This window comes from Macaca fascicularis, chromosome 16 (assembly GCF_037993035.2).
Source record: "Macaca fascicularis isolate 582-1 chromosome 16, T2T-MFA8v1.1".
Lineage (NCBI taxonomy): Eukaryota > Metazoa > Chordata > Mammalia > Primates > Cercopithecidae > Macaca > Macaca fascicularis.
Genome location: NC_088390.1, coordinates 7,072,743 through 7,089,536, shown reverse-complemented (window position 1 = coordinate 7,089,536; position 16,794 = coordinate 7,072,743). Strand labels below are relative to the sequence as shown.

Genomic DNA, 16,794 nt, shown 5'->3' with positions numbered 1-16,794 from the left:
ACCCATTTAGGCTTGTGGCCGTCTGTGCTCCTGCCAATCTTGGCTCCGTAGGTTTCTTGGTGATTTTGTGAACTATGCAGTATCCTGTAATAAATCATTTCTTTCTGTAAATAAGTCAGAGTTAGTGCCCATGGCTTACGACTCACAACTTTGATATAGATGTTGGCCAAAGTCCCAGACGGTTTTTTTTTTTTTTTTTTTTTTTTGAGACAGAGTCTCACTCTGTCGCCCAGGCTGGAGTGCAGTGGCGCGATCTCGGCTCACTGCAAGCTCCGCCTCCCAGGTTCATGCTATTCTCCTGGCTCAGCCTCCCCAGCAGCTCGGACTGCAGGCACCCACCACCATGCCCGGCTAATTTTTTTGTATTTTTTTTTTGTTTGTTTTTTTGCTTTTTTTTTTTTTTTTTGAGACGAAGTCTCGCTCTATTGCCCAGGCTGGAATGCAGTGGCTGGATCTCAGCTCACTGCAAGCTCCGCCTCCTGGGTTCAAGCCATTCTCCTGCCTCAGCCTCCCGAGTAGCTAGGACTACAGGCGCCCGCCACCTCTCCTGGCTAGCTTTTTGTATTTTTTTTTAGTAGAGACGGGGTATCACTGTGTTAGCCAGGATGGTCTCGATCTCCTGACCTTGTGATCCGCCCGTCTCGGCCTCCCAAAGTGCTGGAATTACAGGCTTAAGCCACCGCGCCCGGCCTAATTTTTTTTGTATTTTTAGTAGAGATAAGGTTTCACCGTGTTAGCCAGGATGGTCTCGATCTCCTGACCTTGTGATCCGCCCGTCTCGGCCTCCCAAAGTGCTGGGATTATAGGCGTGAGCCACCATGCCTGGCCTAGACTGTTAATAGAATATGCCAGGTAAGACACATTTAGGCCGGGTGCGGTGGCTCACGCCTGTAATCCCAGCACTTTGGGAGGCTGAGGTGGGAGGACCACCTGAGGTCAGGAGTTCGAGACCAGCCTGGCCAACATGGTGAAACCCCGTCTCTACTAAAAGTACAAAAATTAGCCAGGCATGGTGCACAGTGAGCAGCTGCCCAAGAAGGATATTATCAAGTTTCTGCAGGAACACGGTTCAGATTCGTTTCTTGCAGAACATAAATTATTAGGAAACATTAAACATGTGGCCGAGACAACTAACAAGGACCACTTGGTTACAGCCTATAACCATCTTTTTGAAACTAAGCATTTTAAGGGTACTGAAAGTATAAGTAAAGTGAGCAAGTTAAAAAATGTGAAGCTTAATGAAGATAAACCCAAAGAAACCAAGTCTGAAGAGACGCTGGATAAGGGTCCACCAAAATATACTAAATCTGTTCTGAAAAAGGGAGATAAAACCAACTTTCCCAAAAGGGGAGATGTTGTTCACTGCTGGTATACAGGAACACTACAAGATGGGACTGTTTTTGATACTAATATTCAAACAAGTGCAAAGAACAAGAAAAATGCCAAGCCTTTAAGTTTTAAGGTCAGAGTAGGCAAAGTTGTCAGAGGATGGGGTGGAGCCCTCTTGACTATGAGTAAAGGAGAAAAGGCTGGACTGGAGATTGAACCAGAATGGGCTTATGGAAAGAAAGGACAGCCTGATGCCAAAATTCCACCAAATGCAAAACCCATTTTTGAAGTGGAATTAGTGGATATTGATTGAAATAGTTCAGCTCTAACGATATTAGTAACTATGATAAAACTTGGCCTTGAAGAAACTTACATAATAGAACTTGTTACTATTGTAAAGGAAGAGTCAACTGGAAAATTCGAGGAGTTAATAAAATTTGTTGACTTGATCCCAGCTTTTGAGAGATGGAACCCCTTATGAATCCGTGAAGTCTAAACTACTTTCCTACAGCTGTGTAAAATACTGGTCAAGGAGAACTTTTTCCTTTTACCTCATGTTGTAAACTAAGTGGCTCAATAAAAATTTATCCACTGTCAAAAATAAAAAATAAAAAAAAATAAAATAAAATAGGCCAGGCACGGTGGCTCACGCCTGTAATCCCAGCACTTTAGGAGGCTGAGGCGGGCGGATCATGAGGTCAGGAGATCGAGACCATCCTGGCTAACACGGTGAAACCCCGTCTCTACTAAAAATACAAAAAATTAGCCGGGCGTGGTTGTGGGGGCCTGTAGTCCCAGCTACTTGAGAGACTGAGGCAGGAGAACGGCGTGAACCCGGGAGGTGGAGGTTGTAGTGAGCCGAGATCGTGCCACTGTACTCGGCGACAGAGTGAGACTCTGTCTTAAAAAAAAGAAAAAGTAGAATGAAAAATTCTACATGAATTTTTAACATAAAACAAGATATTTCCAAGAAATTTCCCACATGCAAAAGGCAAACTGTCCTTGCCCCTCTGATTGTGGCATGACTCGCCTCTCCTCTGTATTCAGTTTCCATTATTAGTGAGTGCTACTTCAGTGGACATTTTGGAGTAGTATCAGCCTCTGGAGGAATATCTGAATTCCTTAGCCTGGACTTCAAGGCCTTTCAGACGGGGCCCGCTGCCCAGCAGCGTAATCCTACATTATCCTCCTACACATGCTCGGTTCTCCACACAGCAGCTATTTATAGCTCCCCAAACAATAAACAATGTGCCAAGTTGGTTCATGCCTTTGTGATTTTCCACAAGCCGCTCCCTTTGCCTGGAATGCCCCTGCCCACAGATCCATCTGGCAAACTCCTACTCATCCTTCAAGACCCAGCACAAGGGGCTTCTCTTCTGTGAAGTCTCCCAGCAGTCCTAAGAGGAATGAGTCAGTTTTTCCCATGCACCACTCTACGGTGTATGTGTCCCTGTCCTCGTGCTGAGAATTCTTTTCTTCATACGATGATCCTCCGATCTGATTGTGGGACTGGGAGGGGAGAGACTCTATCTTATTCACATTTGTATCCCAAACGCTAAGCATGGCACCTGGCACATGGTAGCTGTCTATAAATATTTTGTATGAAGGACTGAATGACTAAAACTTATTCTGACTTTTTCTTTTCTTTTGTTTTTATTTATTTATTATTCTTATTTATTTATTTTATTATTTTTATTTTTTATTTTTGAGACAGAGTTTCACTCTTGTTGCCCAGGCTGGAGTGCAATGGCGCAATCTCGGCTCACGGCAACCTCTGCCTCCCAGGTTCAAGCAGTTCTCCTGCCTCAACCTCCCAAGTAGCTGGGATTACAGGTGCCCGCCACCACGCCTGGCTCATTTTTGATTTTTAGTAGAGACAGGGTTTCTCCATGTTGGTCAGGCTGGTCTTGAACTCCTGACCTCAGGTAATCCACCTGCCTTGGCCTCCCAAAGTGCTGGGATTACAGGTGTGAGACATCGCGCCTGGCCTTATTTAATTTTTTTGAGACGGATTCTTGCTCTTGTTGCCCAGGCTGGAGTGCAGTGGCATGATCTCAGCTCACTGCAACCTCCCCTCCTGTGTTCAAGTGATTCTCCTGCCTCAGCCTCCCAAGTAGCTGGGATTATAGGCATGCGCCACCACATCCGGCTAATTTTTATATTTTTAGTATAGACAGAGTTTCACCATGTTGGTTGGCTAGGCTGGTTTCAAACTCCTTACCTCAAGTAATCCATTTGCCTGGGCCTCCCAAAGTGTTGGGATTATGGGTGTGAGCCACTGCACCTGGCCTTCTCTTTTGTTTTTAGAGTTAAGACAGGGAGACCACCATTTTTGCACAAACTTTGGAAAATGCTAAGGGAAAAGAAAGGAAAAAAAAAAAAAGAAAAGCAGAAATTTCCACTGAATCTCTTTATAGCCATTCACATTTTATAACCCATGTGGCGCTACTGAGAACTTACCAGGGCAATGTGCTGCATTGACCTTGAGGCATTAGCAGGAGTAGCCAGGTGGGGAAGGGCTGCGGTGCTGTTGGGTCCAGCCAGGTTCCTCAACTCACAGCAATAGCGGCAATGGAGGCCGGGTGCAGTGGCTCATACCTGTAATTCCAGCACTTTGGGAGGCCAAGGTGAGTGGATTACTTAAGATCAGGAGATCAAAACCAGCCTGGCAAACATAGTGGAACCCCGTCTCTACTAAAAATACAAAAAAGTTAGCTGAATGTGGTGGCGGGCACCTGTAATCTCAGCTACTTGGGAGGCTGAGGCTGGAGAATCACTTGAACCTGGGAGGCAGAGGTTGCAGTGAGCCTAGATTGTGCTACTGCATTCCAGCCTGGGCAACAGAGTGAGACTCTGTCTCAAAAAAAAAAAAAAAGAGGCCAGGCGTGGTGGCTCATGCCTGTAATCCCAGCACTTTGGAAGGCTGAGGCGGGCAGATCACAAGGTCAGGAGATCAAGACCATCCTGGCTAACATGGTGAAACCCCGTCTCTACTAAAAAAATACAAAAAATTAGCTGGGCATGGTGGTGGGCGCCTGTAGTCCCAGCTACTTGGGAGGCTGAGGCAGGAGAATGGCATGAACCCGAGAGGCAGAGCTTGCAGTGAGCAGAAATCAGGCCACTGCACTCCAGCTTGGGTGACAGAGCAAGACTCCATCTCAAAAAAAAAAAAAAAAGAAAAAAGAAAATAGCGGCAATGAGCTCTAACACATGTCATATTTGGGCACCGTTCTACATTACTTACTTATATATGTATTCACAGTGACTCATTTAATTCTTATAACAACCCATCAGGTAGCTACTGTTATTATCCCAATTGTAGAAATGAGGAAACTGAGGCACAGAGAGATTGAGTCACACTTGCTCATGATCATATGGTTACTAAGTAGTAGAATGTGGGCGAAAGATTACCTAGGTGCTGAGGCAAAAGACTGAAGGCACAAACTGTTTCAATATAATAAAGAAAATAGTTAGAATAAAAAGTCATAATACAAATTAGATATAGAGATGATCATGGACAATTATCAGTCATTATTATAAACATTATTAATCATTAGCTTTTAATATTACTCTTTGTTGCATTACTAATATAACCTAGGAATAACCGGCGGGTGTAGGGTCAGGTGCTAAAGGGACATTGTGAGAAGTGACCTAGAAGGCAAGAGGTGAGCCTTCTGTCACGCCCACATAAGGGCCGCTTGAGGGCTCCTTGGTCAAGCAGAGACGCCAGTGCCTGGGAAGACACCCATTACTTAGCAGACGGCGAAAGGGAGTCTCCTTTCCTTGCAGGAGTCAGAGAACACTCTGCTCCACCAGCTTCTTGTGGAAGGCTGGATATTATCCAGGCCTGCCCGCAGTCATCCGGAGGCCTAAACCCCTCCCTGTGGTGCTGTGCTTCAATGGTCACCGCTCCTTGTCCGCTTTCATGTTCCTCCTGTACTCCTGGTTCCTCTTTGAAGTTCGTAGTAGATAGAGGTAGAAATAGTGAAAGTCTTAAAGTCTTTGATCTTTCTTATCAGTGCATAGAAGAAAACGCTGACGTATGTTGCCTTCTCCATCTCTACTTCAGCTACCTAAAAGGGAAGGGACCCTTGTCCTGTGATCATGTGACTTGCTTCACCTTGTCAATCACTTAGAAGATCCATGCCCCTTACCCTGCTCCCTTATCTTGTATGCAATAAATATCAGCACGCCCAGCCGGTCTGGGTCACTACTGATCTCCATGTCTTGATGGTAGTGGTCCCCAGGGCCCAGCTGTCTTTTCTTCTATCTCTTTGTCTTGTGTATTTATTACAGTCTCATCTCCGCACACGGGGAGAACACCCCCTAAGCCCCGTAGGGCTGGATCCTACAGTAGAACTGGAATTCAACCCCAGGAAATCTAACTTGGGAGTCTATTCTCCTAATCTCTGTGCTATTTTATTCCGTCAGCAAAAGATGACAAGTTTTGCTAAGAATATAGGGAGCCTGAGGTAGAAGAGGAATGTACCCTTGCACAGCCCCAGTCCCAGGCTCTAGGATACCCTTCTGGCTTCGTAAGCATCCTGCGAAGGTGCTCAGCATCACTTAGCACAACTCCCAGACGCAGAGGGCCCGGTCTTCGCTCTGAGTGCCCTGCATTTCTGCCTCACCATGGGGAGACGGTGATTCGTTTAGCTTGGAGCAGAGTCTTCAGCAGCCTTCTCAGGAGGCAGGATCCCTGCCCTCCCCGGTGGCTGAGGACCTGCTTTCACAACAGCACTCCGGGCTGGGAAACCGGTGGGGCCACTTTCCTAAGGTGTGTCTGTCACCTTAGACCTTCATGAACAGGACGTTTCAAGCAGAGAGCATGACATTTGCAAAAATTGAGGAGTGAGGAAAAGCTAGGCATGTCCACGGAGCAGAGAAGATAGTGGCTGATGGGAGGCTGCAAAAGGGAGGGAGGAGAGACGGTTTGGAACGGTAACCTAGGTCTACCTTTGATTCTTGTAAAAGGCCTGTACAGAGTACAGAAATGTAATTTTTTCCCTCTTTAGGCAGTGGAGAGCCGTTGAAGGTCATGCTGTGTTTTTCATGTTTACAGTTGCGCTCCTTAAGAAGCGTTTTTCTTGTCTTTACAGGCAGATTCTTTCCCAACAATTAGGAAACACTGCCATCATGTGGCTCGGTGGATGCATGATCCCAACTTAGGTTGCTGAATGTTCTATCGTATGTTTAATAATTAAACCAAAGAACACACCTGGGAATTCAAACAGCTGAGGTAAAGAATGTCAACCTGTCAAAAAGGACATTTTCTATAAAGTGTTTCAAAAAATCAATACCTGGGTTCCATGACCTGATTTCTTACTTTGCTTTCAAAATTCTAACCTGGCCAGGCATGGTAGACTGTAATCTCAGCACTTTGGGAGACCAAGGTGGAAGGATTGCTGAAGTCCAGGAGCTTGAGACCAGCCTGTGCAACATACTGTGACCCCCTCTCTACAAAAAATGAACAAATTTAGCCAGGCATGGTGGCGTGGAGCCTGTAGTCCCAGCTACTCGGGAGGCTGAGTTGGAGGATCGCTTGAGCCTGGGAGGTCGAGGCTGCAGGGAGCCATAACGGCACCACTACACTTCAGCCTGGACCAGACCCTGTCTCTGTAAATACATACATACATACATACATACATACATACATACATACGTAAAAAATAAAATTCTAACCTAAGTGTTTAGAGATTCTGATCTCAAGAATCCTTTCTATTCCCAGTGACCCCTTATTTTAGAATCCTGTGTTTTCTGTCCCTGCAATGGTTCCGCCCTTTCCAGGGCAGTTTGCATCAAGCTGTATCCAGGATATTTCTCTTAACTGTGCCAGATTTTGTTTCAGTTCCAGGATTGTTCTCCCTGTAGGTCCCACAGTTGGACAGACCTAAATTCAAATATTCACACCATTTTTTCCCTGTGAGCTTCAGTTACTGCATCTATAAAAGAGGCACGACACCAGCCGGGCGCGGTGGCTGACTCCTGTAATCCTAGCACTTTGGGAGGCCAAGGTGGTGGATCACCTGAGGTCATGAGTTCCAGACCAGTCTGGCCATGGCGAAACCCCATCTCTACTAAAAAATACAAAAATTAGCCAGGAGTGGTGGCATGTGCCTGTAATCCCAGCTTCTTGGGAGGCTGAGGCAGGAGAATCGCTTGAACCCAGGAGGCAGAGGTTGTGGTGAGCCAAGATCTCGCCACTGCACTCCAGCCTAGGCTACAGAGTGAGACTCCATCTAAAAAAAAATAAATGAATAAAAGAGAGCAACAACTTCTTCATAGGGTTATTATAAGATGAAATGATAGCATGTGTAAACAGTGCCTGGCACATCACAGGTCTTCACTTTGAGAGAGTCCTGTTTCACCCTCTATCCTTGGGGGCCTGTTATTTTATTTATTTATTTATTCATTTATTTTTGAGACAGACTCTTGCTCTGTTGCCCAGGCTGGAGTGCAGTGGCATGATCTTGGCTTACTGCAACTTCTGCCTCCTGGGTTCAAGAGATTCCCCTGCCTCAGCCTCCAGAGTAGCTAGGAATACAGGCTCGTGCCACCATGCCTGGCCAATTTCTTTGTTTTTTTAGTAGAGATGGTGTTTCGCCACGTTGGCCAGGCTGGTCTCGAACTCCTGACCTCAGGTGACCCACCCATATCGGCCTTCCAAAGTGCTGGTATTATAGGCGTGCACCGTGCCCGGCCTGGGGGTCTGCTATTCTAAGCACAGCTCTGGCACTCAGTGGAAGTCTGTGATCTGATATCCGAGGTCTACCTGGTCCTAAGCAATGTTCCTGAAAACAAAACTACTCATCCCCTCAGGCTTTTGGGACCATCCATATTTCCCCGCGTTGGCGGTGGACCCCGGGCTCGGGCTCGCTGGGGTTTGCAATCCACGTGTCTCCCCTGCGCGCAGCAGGCAGCAGGTGCATGGGTGTGAGCAGGGCAGGGCCCCTCGGCATTCATTCCTCTCCACTCCCTCCCCGGGGCTGGGGGTTGTGTGTGTACATAATTCAATCCCCGTGGGACTGGTGTCTGGCCTCACCCGCGGCTTGGCTGATTGGTTGTTTCAGCTCGCCCCCGCCCTCCGTACCCCCGGCGTCCCAGGTGGCTTGGGCCCCTGTGGTGATCTCTGTTTACCGAGAGAGCTTGTCCAAGTTGGGCTCCATCGCTGCTCTCGCTCCCCTTCGGGGCCCCCGCCCGCCTGGGAAGCGGAGAGAAAGCCGGGCCCAGCCCTTCCTCGCCCTTCCCCTCCCCGCACAGCCCGGAGAGGTCGGGTAAGGGGGAAGGAGTGTACGTGGGACGGGGAGCCCCGGGCCTGGGGGATCTGGCTGTCCCCGTCCCGGTACCTCGCGCGGACCCGGGAGTTCCAGCCCTAGGCCTGGCTCCGGCTCCCTCTGCTCTGCGCCATCGCGCTCGGGGTGACCCGCCCACCCCGGGGGAGCAGCCGGAGGCTGGATCTCAGGGATGCCAGCTCCCCAGCGGAAGCACAGGCGTGGAGGCTTCTCTCACAGGTGTTTGCCCACCCCCGCAGACGGCGATGACCCCCCAGCCCGCCGGACCCCCGGACGGGGGCTGGGGCTGGGTGGTGGCGGCCGCAGCCTTCGCAGTGAACGGGCTGTCCTACGGGCTGCTGCGCTCGCTGGGCCTTGCCTTCCCTGACCTTGCCGAGCACTTTGACCGAAGCGCCCAGGACACTGCGTGGATCAGCGCCCTGGCCCTGGCGGTGCAGCAGGCAGCCAGTGAGGCGGGCTCTGAGGCGAGAGACGGGAACGGGGAGGAGGGGCTGTGAGTGGAGGGATGGGAGACCCCCCTGATTACCCGACAACCTGAGAAAGGACGACCGGCTCTAGAAAAGAGTGCATCTTAAGGTCAAGGAGAGGAACCATTAGTTCGAGGGAGGTAAACAGCCAATGAGAGGTGTTGGAGAGAGTTTGGGGGCCCGGGGGCGTGTCTTTTATTGACTCCGCCCCCTTCCAGGCCCGGTGGGCAGCGCCCTGAGCACGCGCTGGGGAGCCCGCCCGGTGGTGATGGTTGGGGGTGTCCTCGCCTCGCTGGGCTTCGTCTTCTCGGCTTTCGCCCGCAGTCTGCTGCACCTCTACCTCGGCCTGGGCCTCCTCGCTGGTGAGGGAAGGGGGATGCCCGGGTCATTCAGGGTGAACTGGGGACAGGAGCTTATGGGACTGGGGTAGCGAACGAGGCGAGGGCCTGGTGCGGAGAGCAGGACTGGGAATGCTGGCGAGGGCGTCCCCAGTGCCGGCCCACATCCCCTCCCATTCATTCGCAGGCTCTGGTTGGGCCCTGGTGTTCGCCCCTGCCCTAGGCACCCTCTCGCGTTACTTCTCCCGCCGTCGAGTCTTGGCGGTGGGGCTGGCGCTCACTGGCAACGGGGCCTCCTCGCTGCTCCTGGCGCCTGCCTTGCAGCTTCTCCTCGATACTTTCGGCTGGCGGGGCGCTCTGCTCCTTCTCGGCGCGATCACCCTCCACCTCACCCCTTGTGGTGCCCTGCTGCTACCCCTGGCCCTTCCTGGCGACCCCCCAGCCCCACCGCGTAGTCCCTTAGCTGCCCTCGGCCTGGGACTCTTCACACGCCGGGCCTTCTCGATCTTTGCTCTAGGCACAGCCCTGGTTGGGGGCGGGTACTTCGTTCCTTACGTGCACTTGGCCCCCCACGCTTTAGACCGGGGCCTGGGGGGATACGGGGCAGCGCTGGTGGTGGCCGTGGCTGCGGTGGGTGATGCGGGCGCCCGGCTGGTCTGCGGGTGGCTGGCAGACCAAGGCTGGGTGCCTCTCCCGCGGCTGCTGGCCGTATTCGGGGCTCTGACTGGGCTGGGGCTGTGGGTAGTGGGACTGGTGCCCGTGGTGGGGGGCGAAGAGAGTTGGGGGGGTCCCCTGCTGGCCGCGGCTGTGGCCTATGGGCTGAGCGCGGGCAGTTACGCCCCGCTGGTTTTCGGTGTGCTCCCCGGGCTGGTGGGCATCGGAAGTGTGGTGCAGGCCACGGGACTGGTGATGATGCTGATGAGCCTCGGAGGGCTCCTGGGCCCTCCCCTATCAGGTAAGGACCTGAGCTCGCAGATCTGCCTACAACTATCCTCTGCCCCTGGGGTTAGGGTCTTCTAAATTCCCTTACCCATCTCCTCAGGCTTCCTAAGGGATGAGACAGGAGACTTCACCACCTCTTTCCTCGTGTCTGGCTCTTTGATCCTCTCCGGCAGCTTCATCTACATAGGGTTGCCCAAGGCGCTGCCCTCCTGTGGTCCAGCCTCCCCTCCAGCCACGCCTCCCCCAGAGAGGGGGGAGCTGCTTCCCGCTCCCCAGGCAGTCTTGCTGTCCCCAGGAGGCCCTCGCTCCACTCTGGACACCACTTGTTGATTATTTTCCTGTTTGAGCCCCTCCCCCAATAAAGAATTTTTATTGGGTTTTCCTGAAACCTCCAACTGTTCACCCATCTAGGACCCTGAAAATATTCTACTTAAGACAGCCAGAAAGGCTGGTTCAAAGGAACAGGATCCCAGGAGGCCCTGGGTATGAAGAAGGGCGACTGTCTGTCCAGGCAACCCATTTCTCTTTGCCCAAGTCCTGGCCGGAACAGGGAATCTTTGCAAAGTTGTCTGGCAGCCGGTTTCAGTGTGTTGCTGGGGTTGGAGGTGGGTTGCTCGTGGGTGCTATCTGCCCCATCTTCATGTCCCTTACCCTAGTCCCCCCAGACCTCCCAGACTAACTCTTCCCTGCATTTCAATCTCCTTCTATGACCCTGAGGGAAATACAAGAATCCTAGGCTCAGACTTCAGTTCTACCAAAGCTATCCACACATCTATAACCTGTGCCCTCAGCATTCTCTCAATTTCTTTTCTTTCTCTTTCTTTTTTTTTTTTTTTTTGAGACAGAGTCTCGCTCTGTCACCCAGGCTAGAGTGCAGTGGTGCAATTTTGGTTCACAGCAACCTCCGCCTCCCGGGTTCAAGCAATTATCCTGCCTCAGCCTCCCCAGTAGCTGCGATTATAGGCACATGCCTCCATGCCCGGCTAATTTTTGTATTTAGTAAAGACGGGGTTTCACCATGTTGGCCAGGCTGGTCTCAAACTCCTGACCTCGTGATCCACCCGCCTCGGCCTTCCAAAGTGTTGAGATTACAGGTGTGAGCCACTGCGTCCGGCCCTCAATTTCTTTTCTAAGCCACAGGGATAATGGGCAAGAGGGAGGTATGTGGTGGCGGCCTGGAGAGCAGAGTCCAGGGTTAAAATGCCTTGGGTCATCAGAGCTCCTGGACATCCTCCTCCACTTCCAGGCATGACACCATTCGGCCAACCCAAGCATACGGGCCCCAGCTCATTCTGAGGTTGTGATTATTATCTATTTTTCTTACTTGATTTTATCTCAAAGAGACAGTCATGTTTCCCAAACATATATCTTCAGAGAAGAAACTTGGGAGGCAACACTAGAGATGGTATATAAAACATGGTAAGTCTCTTGGCCTTTGATTTTCACAGTTGATTCACACTCAGTGAAGCAGGAACTCCCGGATCCTTTAAAACTCCTGGGTCCTTTAGAAAAGGTTAGGAAAGGCTGGGTGCGGTGGCTCATGCCTGTAATCCCAGCACTCTGGAAGGCTGAGGAGGGTGGATCACAAGGTCAGGAGTTCGAGACCATCCTGGCCAACATGACGAAACCCCGTCTCTACCAAAAATACAAAAAAAAAAAAAAAAAAAAGGCAAATAGCCAGGAGCGGTGGCTCCCACCTGTAATCCCAGCTACTTGGGAGGCTGAGGCAGGAGAATTACTTGAACCCGGGATGCGGAGGTTGCAGTGAGCCAAGATCATGTCACTGCACTCCAGCCTGGGCAACAGAGCAAGACTCCATCTCGGGAAAAAGAAAAAAAAGAAAATGTTAGGACAGTAAAGGAGGATAAATAAGAGTCCTCAACAAAATACAAAAATACAAAGGGTTGGCACACACATTGCAGGAGCCCCAGGCCTGCTCTAGGGGGAGGCAGATGGAGAATCTTAAGGCACTGTGGTTCTGTGGAGACCAAGACGTGGCAAGAGAAGACCTGGAGCTGTCAAGCTCTGGCTTTCCGGGCCTGACTCTGTGAAGTTCAGTCCTCTTCCAGCCCCTCCTTCGGTAGGGAAACTTTAATATCCGGTGCTTCTGTTACAAGGTCCTGGGGCCTGGAGGTAGTAGTTGAGAAGCAGGAGAAGAAGTGGGGCAGGGTGAGGAGAATTCCACTCCCTGAAATAAGGAAGGCCCCAGCCACCACAAAAGAAGCCGTGTAGTTGCCTGTCACATCCCGGAGGTAGCCTAGGTCCAAGAGAGAAAAACAATACACATGAGTGATCTATTTACTGGGGCTGATGTCTCAGATACATTTTTGGGTGGAGGGAAGACTTATCATCTCAGAGGAGTTAGAACTCCCATGGAGTTGGATAAACTTGAGAACTCTGGTTTCCCAAAAGGGCCTCAAAAGTTAATTTCAACCACCTCCCCGCCTTCAGAAAGGACCTCCAAACCAGCCTGCAGGGATCTGGAGATCCAGATTGAGTGAGGCATACTTGTGCCTTTCTTTCTGGCAACTGTAGCCTTTCCAAAGCTTCAATTAATGGGTAAGAGGAGATAAAGGTCTGAAACTTCTGGCAACCTGAGCCAGCAGAACTTTGACCAGGTGCCTCAGATACCTGGTTTGGGGCCCAGTGGGCCAAAGGAAAGGGTGGACAGTGGAATGCTACGTCTGTGTCTGGCCAGGTTCTGCCAGGTCCTCTGAAAACCCGAGCTGTAGGCGCCCTGCCAAAGGTTCCACTTAGCTTCTCTGTCTTTCCGCTCAGACTTTCCCAGCCCCAAGTTCTTTGCCCCATGGACCCATTTCAGAGATGCTATGGTTGGCCACACAGGCTGTGTACTGTACTACACCAGAGGGCAATATTCACATACACTGGAATGAGAATAGTACCCTCCCCTAGTTGTGCAACATGGCAGCCCTCACCCCCTGGGAACCCCATTCCACTTACCTGACAGAGGAGGCCCCAGCAGTCCCCCGATGCTCTCTATCATCTGCAATAGTCCCAGGCCACAGTAAATCCTTTTAGTCCCTACTAGTTCAGGTAGTACGGAGAAGGCCAGTGGGGCCAGAGCCCCTGATGTGAAGCCGTAGGCCACAGCCAGAGCCACCAGGGCTGTGGGAGCCCGAGCTACAGGGAACAGGGCTAGTGACACCCCAGTCAAGGTGGTCCAGAGCATCAGGAGTCGTGTCACAGGCCCTGGGACTGCATCTCCCAGCCATCCAGAGACCACGCGCCCCACGAGGTCAGAAATAGCAGCAACTGAGAGTAGGAAGGCAGCAGGTAGTGGATCCCAATCCAGGTCCTGGAGATGGGCCACCAGGTGGAGGTAGGGAATGAAGTAGCCAGTGTTGATCAGGGTGAGGGCAACAGTGTAACGGAGGAAGGGGCCATGATGGAGGAGGGAGGTGAGTTGGGCCCTGGGACCACCCACAGCAGGGTCCTCAGCTAGGGAAGGTGGGCGGAGGAGAGCACCACAGGCCACCAGGTGGAGGGAGAGGGCAGACACCAGCAGTAGGGACCCTCTCCAGGCGTAGTGGCTGAGGAGCCACTGGAAAAAGGGGGCAAATGCGAAGGAGGAGAGGCCCACGCCTGTCAGGGCGAGCCCGGTGGCCAGGGATCGACGGCGAGAGAAATAACAGGACAGGCAGGCCAGGGTCGGAGCAAAGGTCAAAGCCCAGCCAGAGCCTGTCAAAAAGGAAGAAGTGGGGTTAGGAACTCTTAGGGAGCTCAAGGCACCCAGTAATCCCCGCATTGCCCAGCAGCAGAATGTAGCACTTGCTGTGGAGTCCAACAGACCTGGGATACAATCTTGGCTTGGATACTTTCTAGCTGTGTAACCTTGTGTGTTTTAACACTCCCAGCCTCAACCTTCTCAACTGCAAAATGTAATAATACACTTTTTGGGATTGTGGAAGATTAGAGACAAAGTTTGTAAGGTAATTAGCACAGAACTTTGGAGTTAGACCTGGGCTCTACCATTTCTGGCTGTGTGACCTTCATTTGCCAAGTTGTATAAGCTTTAGAGCTTTTCCTTAGCTGTAAATAGAATAATGATATCGATTTCACAGTCACAGTACCTAGCACCTTTTTTTCTTTCTTTCTTTCTTTTTTTTTTTGAGATGGAGTTTCGCTCTGTTGCCCAGGCTGAAGTGCAGTGGTGCGATCTCAGCTCACTGCAAGCTCCACCTCCTGGGTTCACGACATTTTCGTGCCTCAGCCTCCCCAGTAGCTGGGACTACAGGCGCCTGTCACCACGCCCGGCTATTTTTTGTATTTTTTTTTTTTTTTTGTAGAGACGGGGTTTCACCATGTTGGCCAGGATGGTCTCGATCTCCTGACCTCGTGATCCACCCGCCTCGGCCTCCCAAAGTGTTGGGATTACATGCGTGAGCCACGGCGCCAGGCCAGGTTGCATCATCCTTGAATTTCCTAATTCCTCATCATGTTTGTCGGTTTAGTCATTCCTATTAAGAATTCCCTTCTGGGTACAGGTGCTAGCTAAACTTTCCCTCAGCTTCTCCCCGAACCCTTTGCAAGGAGCAGGAAGGAGGTGAACATTCAACGATCTAAGCATTTGACTCTCCTGCCCTTGTGCAGGCTCTCACCTGACAGCAACCCAATACTCAGGTATAGGTGGGTCAACGAAGTAGCGAAAGAGGCGAGCAGCATCCCCAGCGCAGCCAAGATGCCTCCGGTCATCACTACGGGCCTGGGCCCGAACTTCGTGCTCAGGGCACTGCCTACCGGGCCTGAGGAAGTGGAAGGGGCGCTGCGAGAAGATCTCAGGCGTCTCCCCGCCTAGCATCTCCCGCCCCTCGCCCTTCTCCTTCCCAGTCCCCGCATTCCCTCTCCCTTCCGAGGGTCGCAGTCCGCCAGATGCAGGCGCCGCACTCACTCCCAAACTGCTGCACCGCGATTCCTATGGAGGCGATCCAGGAGACGCGCGCTGCCTGCTCCCCAAACGCCGCCACAAACTCCACGAAGAAGACCCCAAAGGAGCGGAGCACCCCGAACACCAGCGCCGACTGGAAGAACGCTGAGAGCACCACCACCCATCCCCAGCCCCCGTCGGGGGGCTCGGTCCTGCGCGCCATCTAAGCCGTAACAGGGCTGCTGCCACCCCGAGCCTCTGCGGGAGCCGGGTTCTGGACGCTGCACCTCTGCACACCCACCCCCGCTGCTGGGTGGCTCGGGGCCGAGAGGGGTTGCAGAGGCAGGTAGAGAGGACGGTCCCGACGAGGCGGCGAGAGGCCCCTGCACCTTTTCCCAAGCGGGGGCGATATAGGACTGAAGACCAGGCCCGCGCCGGCCGGGCCAGAGTCTCCCGGAGGCGTGGTTCCGCGAGCTCGCAGCTGAGCTAGTTCAAGCCGCCGCCAGATCGATCCCGGTTCGGTGTTGGGCTGGGAGCCAGAGGGCGGAACTGCGATTTGAGCCACACCCCTGGAGCGCGCTAGTTTCCTCGTGGATGGTCCATTTTATCACTGGGGTGTCCGCGCCGGGCCACCCTGGCCAACATCCACGTCCAGAGCTCGCCAATGAGGATGCGGGGCTCCCGGGCAGGGGCGGAACCAGAAGGGCAGGGCGGGATTCAGGCATAGATGGGGACCCGGCAGTGAATGGGCGCATGCGTAAGGAGGGGCCTTAGGAGGCCGACTAGGTAGAGCCCCACGTGACGCGGGGACTGCCTGGAAGCTTCCGGGGTGCTTCTGTCTCCTGTTCACCTGGCGGCCAACTCCTCCCCATTTCAGCACCCAGAGCCACACGGAAGGGTTACTGGTGGGTAAACTGGTTCTGCAGAGGAAAAGACTGTCTTGCTTTAACGAGGGGTCCAGGAATTGCAAGGCCCTACTGGGGATAGGGGAGGGGTTAGGAGATGAGACTCAAAGGAAGTGTCTGGCGCAGCGCCTGAAGCCACTAACACGCAGTCTTAGAGGCCTGGATCCCTGAGAAGTTCAAAGGCTAAGGGAAGAGAGAAGGGGAATGAGTTGGACTCCCGGCGTTCATTTCTATAGTGGGAACTCGTTCCTGTCACTTCTGTTCCCACTAACAGGAAACCTACAGGTCACAGAGACCAAAAATAACTGAGGAGAGGAAGGGCGGCTGTAAGCTCACACAGGGCCGGGCCCCACCACCACCACCTGCCTCTTCCTCACTGGGGCTGGAACCTTTTCCTCTGCCCTCTAGTAACAACCACTTCCTAACCACCTTTTTTGCTCTGATGGTGGGGTAGACTAAAGAGAGAAACTATGACCGCGGCCACTGGAGCAGTCAGCCCCCTCTTACCCAACTAGTCCTCAGGCCCCTAGCAAACACTCCCCAGTCCTTCCCAGTCTCCATAACACCAACGGCTTGGATTTCCTGTTCCTTCATTATAAGCCATACTTCCCAGACCCTGACCTGGAAACTGTGGAC

The 16,794-nt window shown here is 52.2% G+C and overlaps 2 protein-coding genes and 1 pseudogene across 5 annotated transcripts; 2 read left to right on the top strand and 1 right to left on the bottom strand.

Moving 5' to 3' along the window:
* Window positions 1-994: 994 nt before the first annotated feature.
* Window positions 995-1,957, top strand: LOC123569386 (peptidyl-prolyl cis-trans isomerase FKBP3 pseudogene; annotated as a pseudogene).
* Window positions 1,958-8,460: 6,503 nt separating this feature from the next.
* Window positions 8,461-10,756, top strand: SLC16A11 (solute carrier family 16 member 11). 4 transcript variants are annotated; one of them, XM_065532648.1, is made up of 5 exons: window positions 8,461-8,598; window positions 8,861-9,068; window positions 9,307-9,450; window positions 9,614-10,381; window positions 10,469-10,756. In XM_065532648.1, exons 2-5 carry the CDS (start codon window positions 8,867-8,869, stop codon window positions 10,696-10,698), a joined length of 1,344 nt encoding a protein of 447 aa, XP_065388720.1. In that variant the 5' UTR covers window positions 8,461-8,598; window positions 8,861-8,866; the 3' UTR covers window positions 10,699-10,756. The 4 variants fall into 4 exon arrangements, with proteins under 4 accessions (XP_065388720.1, XP_045231414.2, XP_065388721.1 ...); XM_045375479.2 differs by having other exon boundaries at window positions 8,461-8,603; XM_065532649.1 differs by having other exon boundaries at window positions 8,461-8,617; window positions 8,706-9,068.
* A 901-nt stretch (window positions 10,757-11,657) lies between these two features.
* SLC16A13 (solute carrier family 16 member 13) lies at window positions 11,658-15,952 on the bottom strand. Its single transcript, XM_005582696.5, has 4 exons — window positions 15,278-15,952; window positions 14,988-15,131; window positions 13,330-14,067; window positions 11,658-12,625 (listed from the first exon to the last, which is right to left on the bottom strand). Exons 1-4 carry the CDS (start codon window positions 15,474-15,476, stop codon window positions 12,423-12,425), a joined length of 1,284 nt encoding a protein of 427 aa, XP_005582753.3. The 5' UTR covers window positions 15,477-15,952; the 3' UTR covers window positions 11,658-12,422.
* Window positions 15,953-16,794: the final 842 nt, after the last annotated feature.

Coding starts and splice junctions, on each gene's coding strand:
- SLC16A13 (XM_005582696.5), bottom strand. CDS start 15,476: ATGGCGCGCAGGACCGAGCCCCCCGACGGGGGCTGGGGATGGGTGGTG. Junction 14,068..14,987: donor GAGTATTGGGTTGCTGTCAG/GTGAGAGCCTGC, acceptor CCTTTTTGACAG/GCTCTGGCTGGGCTTTGACC. Junction 12,626..13,329: donor GCTGGGGCCTCCTCTGTCAG/GTAAGTGGAATG, acceptor TCTTGGACCTAG/GCTACCTCCGGGATGTGACA.
- SLC16A11 (XM_065532648.1), top strand. CDS start 8,867: ATGACCCCCCAGCCCGCCGGACCCCCGGACGGGGGCTGGGGCTGGGTG. Junction 9,069..9,306: donor GGCGGTGCAGCAGGCAGCCA/GTGAGGCGGGCT, acceptor GCCCCCTTCCAG/GCCCGGTGGGCAGCGCCCTG. Junction 9,451..9,613: donor CGGCCTGGGCCTCCTCGCTG/GTGAGGGAAGGG, acceptor ATTCATTCGCAG/GCTCTGGTTGGGCCCTGGTG.